Source organism: Sorex araneus, chromosome 1 (genome assembly GCF_027595985.1).
Source record: "Sorex araneus isolate mSorAra2 chromosome 1, mSorAra2.pri, whole genome shotgun sequence".
In the NCBI taxonomy this organism is placed as follows: Eukaryota; Metazoa; Chordata; class Mammalia; order Eulipotyphla; family Soricidae; genus Sorex; species Sorex araneus.
The window spans coordinates 378,389,925-378,403,044 of record NC_073302.1 but is presented as its reverse complement, the minus strand read 5'-3'; the positions used below and the strand labels follow the sequence as shown (position 1 = coordinate 378,403,044).

Genomic DNA, 13,120 nt, shown 5'->3' with positions numbered 1-13,120 from the left:
ATCTGTGGAATATAGAATAATAGACTATAAGACTAACACCCAAGAATAGTAGAAATAAGTACCAGGAGGCTGTCTCCATGGCTTGGAGGCTGGTCTCTCATTCTGGGCAACTCAGAGAAGGGAACACCAAGTAAAATGTGGTTGGAGGTCATGTGGGGGAAAGATGATGCGGGCCAAATATAGACTAGAGACTGAACACAATGGCCACTCAACACCTTTATTGCAAACCACAACACCTAATCAGAGAGAGAGAACAAAAGGGAATACCCTGCCATAGTGGCAGTGTGGGGTGGGGGGAGACGGGACTGGGGAGGGGGGGAGGGATGTTGGGTTTACTGGTGGGGGAGAATGGGCACTGGTGAAGGGATGGGTTATCAAACTTTGTAAGGGAGAAACATGAGCACAAAAATGTATAAATCTGTAACTGTAAAAAAATAAATAAATAAAAGAAAAAAATTGTGAACAACAAAAATATATAGAGGTTGCCTTTGTTTTCTTGGCCATCCTCTCATAGTGACATGAAGAATAACTGTGAGCAGCATTTAATTTTTCAAGTAGATCTGTCACTTCAGAAGCTGTGGTGTAGGTCCTTAACATGGTGCAGATCAAGTGTGGAGGCTTCTGGGACCCAACTAGTAAGGAAGGGCTCTGCGTTCTTTTCCAGGATAAGCCCAGTAATATCAGCCAGAGGTGGGCTTCACCTGGCATGGTGGGGCAGCAAAACAGAACATCCTTTTTTATTTATTTTTGCTTATGTTCTCATGGTCAATGGAATTGAGTCATTGAAGAATTCTGAAGACAATCTTATAGAGTTATGCATAATATATTTTATGGATTTGGATTTAATGTCAGTGTCTTTAATCCATTTTGTGCTAATTTTTTGCATATAAGATAGGGGTCCAGATTTATATATTTGCACGTTGCCAAGCTTTTAATGAAGAAACTTTCCTTGCTCCATTTTATGCATCTAATTCTTCAGGGCTGGAGCTATAGCACAGTGGGTAAGGCATTTGCCTTGCATGTGGCTGACCCGGGTTCGATTCCTCAGTCCCACTCAGAGAGCTGGACAAGGTACCGAGAGTATCCTGCCCGCATAGCAGAGCCTGGCAAGCTACACGTGGCATATTCTATATGCCAAAAACAGTAACAATAAGTCTCACAATGGAGACGTTACTGGTGTCCCTTGAGCAAATTGATGAACAATGGGACGACAGTGCTACAGTGCTACAATTCTTCTGCTTAATATTTTCTGTTCATATGCTCGAGAAACAGAATATTCCCTGTGCTTTCAATTTTATTTTTTTGGTCTAAGATTCTGTCTTTATTCCTGTACCACACGATTTTGGATACTGTCACTTTACAGTATAATTAAAAGTAAGGGAAAGAGAATCCTACCATTTATTGCATCTTCTTTATTAGTTTCATTAACTTTTCTTTATCACTTTAGGCTGCCTTTTGAAGATTTTTTAGTTTCTTTATTAAATAATTTTGAACACTCTCATTGATAGAATCTTTGGTATCTTTTAGTTTGCAGTCTGGAGTGTTATTCTTCCCTTATGATGACATATTCCCTTGAGTTCTTTGTATTTGCCATGTATTATACTGCTTCGTTTGCCTATTTTACTACCTTAAAGTTTTCTTGTTTCTCTAATATTTATGGACCTGTAACTTAGAGAGTTGACATTTCTAGCAAGTACCCCAGTATTTCAATGGATTTTATTTTATGTGATGTTATTTTATTTCTCTGGTCTTTCTAATGTATCATATGAAGTTCTCTACCTGCAGTAGCTGCATCAGTAGTGTCAGGGCAAAACATACAATGTTAAGGCATCTGAGGAGAGACACTTGGTTGGTATTTGTGGCAACACCAATATCCCTCCACTCTTTGTAGATCTAAGACTGCGTTCTGTGCTGTTAGTGCACCACATGAAGTCAAGATGCTTCATGGGCTTGGGGAAGAAAGTTTTGTCTTGAGTGCTGTTTCTGTTGTTCTCCTTGCTAGGGTATGGCCTATGTGTAACACTTCAGCTTCTCCATATATATCTCCATGGCATTTTTTGTTTGTTTGTTTTTGAGCCACACCCAGCAGTGCTCAGAGCTTATTCTAGATTCTGAGCTCACTGAAAAATTCTTATGGTTCTCAAGGGACCATATGTGATTTGGTGCTTGAACCTGGGTTGCCTGCAATCAAGGTAAATGCCCTAGCCACTTCATTCCCTGTGCCATGTATGTCTTAAGTGGGTTCCTGTTCCTTACTGATGTGGGTTTTAAGTAGATCATTGTTTTAATTCCCTAATACAGTGACTGCGATGGCAACTGTCACAGCATATTCCTTCTCCTCTATACATGATCCTATAGGTTCTGAGTTATTTATCTCCATAAATGTTTCAGAGATTAGCCTAGACAGAAAATATCGAGTATGCTACTGCTACAATGGAAACTTTACCAATTTCTGTGTCTCTTACAGGGTCTATATATGAAAATGACTTCCACTTAATGTACTTGAGTCTCAGAAAGGAAGCAGAAACTGATATCACAAAAAGACTGAGCATCCCATTAAAGTTCTTGCCACTAAATGGAAAAAAAGGTCCTGCAAATACCACTTTCTGAAATGAAAATAAACAAATGGGATTTAAAACCTCCTGATTTTAGCTATAAACTATATACATCATTGAGATTTCCAGAAAAGCCATTAAGGACTGTTAAGAAAGAACAACAGAGGAAAAAAAACAGTTTTCCAGAAACAAAGCTTCATCTGCCTACTATAAGAGATCGAGATCATCCTCAAAAGGCCTCATCTCCTAAGTTTGTAACTATGTTTCCACCTCTGGATTCATGTAAAGCGAATTTAATGTTTGTGAAGAATGGAAAATATCCAAATGGCGTATATCTTGACCCACAACCACATGATTTTAGACAGGTGAAAAATATATGATTCTAAACAATTGGAAACAAATCTGTGAGAAACATATACCTGCTTACTTGTTTCTTAATATGGCAACTATTACATGAACACAAAGACATGTATAATATGTGTAAATGCATAATATAATATGTATCTCTTTTTGAATAATTCATATTCAGTGGTAAATGACAGAGGAGCAAACTTAGATCTTAGTTGATATTTCTGATGGAATTTTATCTACCAAGGCAATTGGCCAACTCTGAAATGGATTTTTATTGCTTTGAGGAGAACAATTTGGATTGTTATGTGATTGGAGAACAGACTACAGTTTCTAGCTATCTGCAATCTAACAACAAATAATTTTAAGGAATAACTGAGTAAACAAATATGTATTTACAAAGAAGGGTATTACTTCAATGAGTCTAATGATTCAATAAATTAAACACTATATTGGGAGAGCAGGGTGACAGCTGAAGTGGTAAAGCACATGTCCTGCATATGCAGAACCCTGGGTTTAATCCACAACACTGCTTGTCCCACCTCCCAGCATTGCAATGCACCCATGGTGAGCCCCTAGCACTGCCAGGTAATTCTACTGGGCCCTGAACACTCCTGGTCAAAGTGCCACTGGGTGTTATCCCTATTATACAAATTCATTAAAATAGGAATAGGAATTGTATTTATGATTTAGAATAATGGTGGCACTGTTATTTGTTGTAGTATTGGAAATTCTTATCCACAACATCAGGCAAGACAAATTAGTTACAGGGGCTCATACTGGAAAAGATGTTAAACTATCACTATTCACAGATGACATGATATTATGGATAGGAAATCTTGAATACTTTGCCACAAATCTCCTAGAAACAATAAATCTGTAAAGTCATAGACTACAAAGTCATTGCACAGGTCTGTTGCATGTTAATATGCGAACGGTGATGTAGAAGACAATGCAATAAAAAAGGTCTCATGATATGTCCCCCCCGTAAAAGATCACATATTTTTGTGTTAATATAACAAAAAGGTAAAAGACTTAATTGTCAAAAAATATAAATAAATTAGAGAAGACACCACCAACTGAAAACACAACAATTATTCTTATAGTAGAAGACTTAGCATCATTAAAGTGACTTTCCTACCCCAAAACCATATATAGATTCAGATACAATCTCTGAAAGAATTTCTCCAAAATTCTTCAAGTATATAGAAAATATCACTGTATCACTGTCATCCCGTTGCTTATCAATTTGCTCAAGCGGGCACCAGTAACGTCTCCATTATGAGACTTGTTGTTACTGTTTTTGGCATATCGAATATGCCATGGGTAGCTTGCCAGGCTCTGCGGTGCAGGCGAGATACACTCAGTAGCTTGTCGGGCTCTCTGAAAGGGACAGAGGAATCGAACCCTGGTCAGCCTTGTGTAAGGCAAATGCCCTACCCACTGTGCTATTGTTCCAGCCTATAGATATAGAAAATATAATGTAAAATTTTTTATGGAACCATAAGGCTGGCTGAATAACCAAGTTAACTGTGAGAAAGAAAGAAAAAGGAAGATGGGAGGCATTGCATTATCTGGCTTTATATGATAAAGTTATAATACAATAATGTGATACTGAACTAAAGGCAGATTTTCAGATAAATGGAATTGAATTGAAAACTCAGAGGCAGACCCTAGGTGAATTTCCAATTAAGTAATGACAGAGAAGCTAAATGCACTAACCAAGTGAAAGTAGCTTCTTTAACAAATACTGTTGGGAAAACTGATTAACAATTTGTCAAAAATGAAACTGAACTCAGCTCATACTGTACACAATGTTAATTCAAAATATACTAAAGACCACAATATCAGACCCAATTTTATAAAAATACATCAAGAAAAACATAGACAGAACCCTCCAACAACATTAGGCAAGAAAGATCAGTTAAAGGGATTCACAGATACATCCAGTGATTTGACTCCTTTGGCAAAGAAAAACTCTAAGATTAAAAAGCTTCTACATTATGAAAGAAATGAGACCTAATTTTTTTTAAATCCTACTGAAATCAATACAAATATTTGCACATAAAAGCTAATACAAAAGAATTCATGAAAATAAAAATGGAGCAAGAAACCGAACAAATACTTCCTCAAAGAAGATACACAGATGGCCATCAGATATATAAAATTCTCCATCATCCTTTATCAGGAAATGCAAAATGACAATGAGAGAGCACCTCAGAGCAGTGAGAATGGCCTACATTAAAAAGTTCAGAAACAACCAGTACTACTAGGGATGAAGTGAAGAGGTGTCTATCTGCTTCAGTCTTTAGAGAAAGCAGTGTGGAAATTTCACATAAAATGAAAAATAGAATTTCGCATCTCACCCAATTATTCCACTCCTTGGTATCTACTCTGACAACACAAAGACATGAACACAAAAACTTTCTACCTACAGAACTGAGTTCATAAGTGGGGTGGGAAGAGGCGGGAGGCAGAGGTCGAGCATGGAAGGAGGTTGTGCCAATGAGACCTCAGGACAGTGATGGAGTGTTATCAACACATTGGTATTAGGTGTGATGCAGTAACATTTTATGCTTACAATTAATTATAATACTGGTGTAAGTTGTGATAACTTAAATAAAAATGGAGGTAGGACATATATTAAGGTACATGAATGAGTCCAAAATAAAAATTCACTAGGTTATTAATATTTTCTATAATGTCTATAATTTAAGACAGTCATATGACTTGCTATGTAAAGAATATTGACAGTACAGAAACAAGAACAAGTAGAATAAATTTATTCCAGTGGGAAAATAGGGAAGTAATTAAGAGCATAACCACTGAGATTAATAATTTTTGTTTTCTTTCTCAAGTTTTTAAATGTTATTAGTGTTTATTGTTATTAATGCTTTTAATAACAATTAACAAGTTTTTAAATGTTATTAATGCTATAAACAAATAACATTTGTTTGTAGCATAATGTAACATTCCATATCTTAATATTTTTTTAAAAGACACAATTATAAAGTATAGCAGGATATTTAATATTAAGGAATTCAATGGATACTAAATCCTATGGAGCTAATAGGACACAATTATTTATAAAGTGTTTATAGCAGGATATTTAATATTAAGGTATTCGATGCATGCTAACTCTAATAGAGCTAGTAGGATAAAAGTTGGGAAATGCAAGAAGCCTCATTTCAAAAACCATCTTCACTTGTTCAGGGTTTCTAATTACTTCTGTTCATAGTAAATACCATATTTTGCCTTCTGGAGATGATGTAAAGTCAAATATTAAATTGATTAATTTCAATATTTCACTAGTTACCAGTTAAAACATCAATTGAAGATATTTTTATTTTAGCTAAGTATTTTAAATGAGTGAATTAGAGGTGGTGTAACAAATAATGCAACCACTAGATGTCAGCATTGTTACAAAATGATCTTCAATTGGTGCCTAAAACTAACTTGGTTTCATATTTGTTATTTGATTAAAAGATGAAAAATGTTCTATAAAAGTTTCCTTTGAGACTTTTTTGGTTTCCGTTTTAGCTCATGGCATGACCCAAAGTCAGTAAGAAGAAAACCTTAATTTTTGCTTGGTTCCCCCAAATTCACTCTTTCATACCACATTAATTCAGCTCTAAAGAAAAATCTTTGTATTTCAGTTGTGATTAGTTTCTAATTATATAAATGTTATCTTAATTCAAATAGACTTATTTAAGCTATTAGAGAAAAACTACCTCGTTATTTAGCTTACTGAAACAATATTTACTTTCCTTCAGGCTCAGTAAACTATTTTAGCTTTGTTCTATGTTTTTCCTATGTTCCCGTAATAAATTCAATTGCACGGAAACCATAAATTTCATTTTTCTTAAAATGCTATTTCTGATTTATTTATTAATGCATGGATAATTGAAATACTTCTTCCCAACATAAAAGAAATTGTTGATATAATATTTTGAAACTTAGATGCATCATTTTAAATTATCATATAAAAGTTTTAAGTGATATAGCAGTTTTCAAAATTTTTTTCCAGTGAAATATTACTTAGGGATAAAACCAACTATAATATTAGGAATAAGAAACAATATTTATTAATGGTAGTATAGTCTTATATTCTCTACATGTCTAGTACCGGTGTGATTTGCCAAACTTTGTGACAACTTATGAAAAGGACCCATTTGGATTAAAGTTTAAGTCACAACATTTAAGTACAGGTAAGCTATTATTATAAATTTATTATTGTAAATTCTATGAAAAAATTCTTAATTGTATTATTTATGTTCATGAACATATAACTAGATCTTAAAATATTTATTACCTTTAATAAAATGGCTATTTAATGTCTGATTAATGACAATAATTTATTACTTATAACCTATATACTTATATAAGCTATTTATATAAATGTCACATATAACAATATTTTATTACTACATATGTAGATACATAATATATTGTTGAAGATTGAGTTCATAACCACATGCTTTACAAAAAGAATAAAATTAGGCTTGCAAATATAGATTGTAGGAAACAAACTTTGCAACTGTGGGCCTTGGCCTCAGTTTCACAAATTACCTAGACTGCTGACCTTTTGGCTTACCCATCTGAAAATGAGAATGATAATAACTGCACTTATATCATAGAATTATTATGAATAATACATCTTATATCACATGCAAAGCACTTGGTTAATAATACCTATAAATTACATGCTTTCTTACACATAATAAATTAGTATATGCATCATTGTTATTATGGCACTATTGAATAGCATTTATTCAGAGTTCATTTGTATTATGTAGCATTCCTTAACTGAAAATGTGAATAATACAACCATTCTGTATTTATAGATTTATAATTACATATTTATTTATTTTTGGTTTGGGGCCATACCCTCTGTGGACTGGGCTTAGTCTTCGTTGTAACTCAAGGTCACTTTTGACAGTGCTCAGATGACCCTTGGTCAGCCACAAGCAAAGCAAGCCCCTTACCTTTGATACTATGTCTCCAGTACATAGAGCATATGATTTATACACAAAATAAGATAACACTAAGTGTTCTTTTTGTAGAGTGTGGTAGTGCTTGAATTCCCCACCCCCTTCCCCAAAGTGAAAGAAAAGGGCAGGGGAGATAGCACAAATGTTAGGGCACTTGCTTTGCAAATGCCCAACCCAGGTTCTACCTACACCACCTGGCCTCTGGAGCTCCACTGAGTGTAGCCCTGGAGGCCCCTGTGCATCACTAGGATGGACCTGGTGTTCCTCAGCACCACAGGGCCCAAACAGTAGCACATCTCCAGCCCCTAGTATTGCTGGGAGTGGGCCCGGGGCCCTTGAGCATAGCGTGGGAGGTTCCCACCAGGAAAAATTGAGAAGAAAATAATTGTATCATTATTAAATTAATATAATTTATTTGCAAAAATGAATTTCAAAAGAAACCATAATGACACAATCACTTTCAACAGAAATAGTTAAGGGTAAGCATATTTTATTTAGATTTGCATGTATAAATTGTCCAGCGATTTACTTAGCCTGGGTTCTTAACTCTAAAAGAGATGTCATATTCTGAGAGACACCATTAGCAAAGACACTTGTTAGAACTGTTTCTCATTCATCTTCATTTCTCTAGTTCATGGGTGCCAGTTCCTGAAAGATAATAAGAAACAAAATAGCAGGGGAGAAAGATTTAGCACCTACAAGCCTTGTGAAAGCACCTGGGATTCAAATCTCTTTCTACCCAAAGCCCAGTGGCCCATTAAGTGTGCTTCATACACAGTGAGTCTGATTCTTGTTCTCAACTGTTGAAAAATATTTTATCTCAAGCACTGTTGCCAAATGACTTCTTTGATACAGGCATTTTTATTTTGTTTTGAATTTAAATTTTTATGAAGTATAGTTTAGAATAATATTGAAGTCGCTTTATAGTTGCAGAGCTACAGCAATATAGGATTTTTTAAAATTTGTTGTGTTCTAATGTGTCAAATTTATGAAGGGTATTTATATTTTTAAGTAAAGCATACAGACCTCTGCTTTTCATATGAAAGTGGATTATTTTTAATTTTGTAAATTTTTACTTATTACAAATAAATATGGTTGGTGTCATCACTTGAGGCTTGAATACAATAAGAAATTTCTCATGGATTGTAATCAAATACAAAGGTCTGACAAAACTGTAATATCCTTAGATAAATATTTTGAAAAACATGGTTTTAGTGTAGTTCAAATACTATCCTGGATAAATAAGGGCTACAAAATAAGGCTACTTTGTAGCTACATTAGTGCTTGACACAATGTACATTTGGCATACAGGGCAAACTTTTAAAGCAAAGATTGTTAAGTAGCAATCAAAAAAAGATAGCCAGGATCTTGATAAAACCCAAGTGTCCAAACACAGATGAATCAATCAATAAGTTAATATATATGATCAATAAGTTAATATATGTGATAATATATACAAAATGGAATACTATCCAGGTATAAGGAAAGACAAAGTCTTGTGGTTCCACGCAACTTTGTGATTGAACTGGAAGATATTACATTAAGCTAATATACTGGACTGTCTCATTCTTATGTGGAGCATAAAGAACAAAGAGAATAGACAATAATCAATGAAAACATAGAAAATAGACAATAATCAATGAAAACTTACCCTGAGATTCTGCCTACAGAACTGAGTCTGCTAAGCAGGGGAAGAAAGATAAGGTCCAAAGGATGATCATGGAGGGATATTGGCACCCAAACATTAATACTAACAGTATTATTAATAACACATGAGAATTAAATTATTTGAAAATAAAGTTAAATAACAATGAAAATCATTCATGCTTTTCCCCCCTCTCTGTCTTTTTTTTGTAACATCTTCCTTAAGAGACACAGAAGACAGCGTGATGCTTACAGTGCATTTATGGACCGTGTGGAAGAAAAGTTTACCATGACCTTCAAGAAAAGGGTGGGGGGAGTAAGAGGACAGAAAGTCTGAGATCTGATGTTAAACCCTTTTGTGACTCTCTACAAGTATCACTCTACTGACTGTTTTCAGTATCCTGCAAATGAATGTGATGCTTACATCATTTTTAAAGAGAACCTGAAGAAGCCAATTAATCCCTTGGTCATATAACTGTCATTTTTGGAATTTTTATTGAAATTTGTAAAAACTACCAGATTTCAGAGAAGTTGCTGAAATCACCAGTATCCCCTTATTTTTTCAAAGCATTTCTGAGCATTCTTCCAACAGTTAGTGTTCTGTATCTCTTGCCTGGTACATTTCTCTGAGATTTGCTGCTGTGCTTTGCAGGTCAGAAGAGTCAATGATTAATATCTCCAAGAAGCTGCTCTCAAGCAGTAACTTCTTCCCTCAAGTTTTCCCAAGGGTTAAATTCCAATTGTCCCAGTAGATACTTGAACTTTATTGCCTGCTTTTCCCCCATCTCCTTTCCCACAGTCTTACTTTTGTTGTGGGTGTCACCTCAGCTTTCACTTGAATCCTGGGCCAATGTCACCTTTTTGTAAGCCTCAACCAAGATTGAGCAGCCATTTCAGTAATCCTGAAGGCAGATGTCTGGGCAGATTACTGAACTATACTCTCAACGTGCTTTGTAAAAGTGGGAACAAAATATCCTTAGTTACAGCTGAGAGATGGTCTCTGAGTCAAGTTAAGCCTTATTTTTTTATTTCTATTTATTCACTTGCTAATGTTATCTATGAGAAGGGTATACAAAATAGATTAATATAGTGGACGGAATTTTGGCTCTGAGTTTTGTCAAAGTAGATTCAAATTCTAACCAGACTGTCTGTTGTTGTATAATGTTTTGGCATAAGAGAATAAGATGGCATATATAAACTGCTATCAGATTCCCTCTCATGTTCTGGATTCATCTTTTTTTGACCATTATTGTCAATTATAACCTAGAAATTTAACTATATAGCCACTAATTAGTCACTATTATCTATGGTTCACTTTTAACATCTATAAAGTACATTAATAATAATACTAACTTAATAGAATTATAACAACCAAAAGTATATATTTATAAACCATTTTGAATATAACATATGGAAATTAGTAATTCTATATGTGTTTATTGATAAAAATTTATGCTATGTATTTTGTCCACAAAGTAAGATATATGCAGCTTGGGAGGTTAGTCAACAATTAATTGAAAGATGAGAGAATAAAAGAGATGGGGGATGAGACTAATCAGAAAGATTAGACGAAGGACTTACATGAATTAGGGGGTGTCCCAGCAGTGGATACTCAATGAGCAGCTATCTATAAGGGGTTCAAATTATATCTGAATATAGAAAGAGGAGACAGATGACTAGAAAACAATATACAAGTAAACAAATTAATATTATACTCACAATTCTTGGATATATCAGGATATCTAGCCAATAACTTAAAATATAATTTTATCCTTTTACAAAGTGAACAGAATAGTTATTTCAAACTGAAGATACCTGCTATACATTTGAGGAATTCTGACTTTGGAAATAACAGCAGGGACTTCTCTTTTAAAATGGTACTGTATTTGATCTTCGTAATTGGAAGCTCCATGCTAGCTGCTGTTTTTCAGCCAATCACAAACTCTAACCACAAGGGAAATTATGTGGTGTCAGTGTTAAAGAAAGCAGAACTATCCTTGGGGGAAGCAGTGCAGAAAATCATTTCAATTCCTGCAAGGAAGAAAGGAAGGGTAATCCATGAAAAGCTAATTCAGAAGTGCTCAGAATGATTATTTATAGACAACAACAAAAAAGAGGGTTCTTGAAAGAAGAAAATGGCATATATGTTTGGATGAATCCTGGTTGAGCTTTAGAAAATGCAGAAGTTACTGTAATGCCTCACTATGTGGCTTGTTGATTCCTGAGCACTTCATATATGTTCCCTAAAAGGTTTCCACAGATATATATTTGATTATAAAGAAGGTGCATGTTTCTTACAAAGGCTAGTTCTCATCAAGGCCTCTCTGACAATGAGTTCCTGGTTCAGGACAGAACTCTTCTTGTCTAATTTGAGTTTTTTCACTCATGATGTTCCAAATTCTTTGCATATCAACTACTTGGAGATAAAATCAGATCAAGACACACTGGAATGGGACAGGCAGAATGTGCACAAAAATGAAAAAGAGTTAAGTTCAATCCTCTGAGCCACAGGGCAGACTTTCATTAAGATCAAATAAATTATGAGTTTACAATTTTAATTTAGAATTAAGATTATTTAGCGTTTCTGAAATGTAAGAAATTAGTAGGAAAAAATCAATCACTGTCACTGTCATCCCATTGGTCATCGATTTGCTCAAGTGGGCACCAGTAACGTTTCCATGGTGAGACTTGTTGTTACTGTTTTTGGCATATTGAATACATCACGGGTAGCTTGCCAGGCTCTGCCATGTGAGTGAGATACTCTTGGTAGCTTGCCAGGCTCTCCGAGAGGGGCGGAGGAATCGAACCCAGGTCGGCCGCATGCAAGGCAAATGCCCTGCCGCTGTGCTATCACTCCAGCCACAAAAAATTCAATAGTGCTGCTACTGATTTTTACAGTTGAAAATATATGTGGGGATGGAAGGAGGAAGAGTGATAGTAGAGTGGGCAGGATATTTGCCTTGCACATGGCCAGCCTAATTCAATCCCTGCCACCTCATATGATCCCCTAAACCCTGGCTGGAGTGACCCCTAAGCACAAAGCCAGGACTAAGTCCTGGTGTGCCAGGTGTAGCCCACAAACAAAAAATGAATTAATAATTTTTAAAAGATCTGAAATCTCTTTGTTTCTGGTCAAAATTTGATAGCTGTCATTTCAAATTAAAAAAAAGGGGGGGGACTGGAGAGATAGCACAGCGGGTAGGGCGTTTGCCTTGCACGCGGCCGGCCTGGGTTCAAATCCCATATATTTTCAACTGTAAAAATCAGTAGCAGCACTATTGATTTTTTTGTGGCTGGAGTGATAGCACAGCGGCAGGGCGTTTGCCTTGCACGCAGCCGACCTGGGTTCAAATCCCAGCATCCCATATGGTCCCCTGAGCACGGCCAGGCGTAGTTCCTGAGTGCAGAGCCAGGAGTAACCCCTGTGCATCGCCAGGTGTGACCCAAAAAGAAAAAAAAAAGAAAAAAAAAAGGGGGATAGAATCTACTGTTCTTGACATTGTAAGCAAAGGAATTATCACTTCCAGTTTCACTAGGAAAGCTAATTGGAATTAAGTCATATAAGGATTTATTAGTCCTGTT

The 13,120-nt window shown here is 35.4% G+C and overlaps 1 protein-coding gene across 1 annotated transcript; it reads left to right on the top strand.

The window, feature by feature from the left end:
- Window positions 1–2,596: 2,596 nt before the first annotated feature.
- LOC129403661 (uncharacterized) lies at window positions 2,597–9,884 on the top strand. Its single transcript, XM_055133592.1, has 4 exons — window positions 2,597–2,920; window positions 7,027–7,111; window positions 8,526–8,671; window positions 9,765–9,884. The coding sequence occupies exons 1-4, from the start codon at window positions 2,612–2,614 to the stop codon at window positions 9,873–9,875; spliced, it is 651 nt and encodes a 216-aa protein (XP_054989567.1). The 5' UTR covers window positions 2,597–2,611; the 3' UTR covers window positions 9,876–9,884.
- Window positions 9,885–13,120: the final 3,236 nt, after the last annotated feature.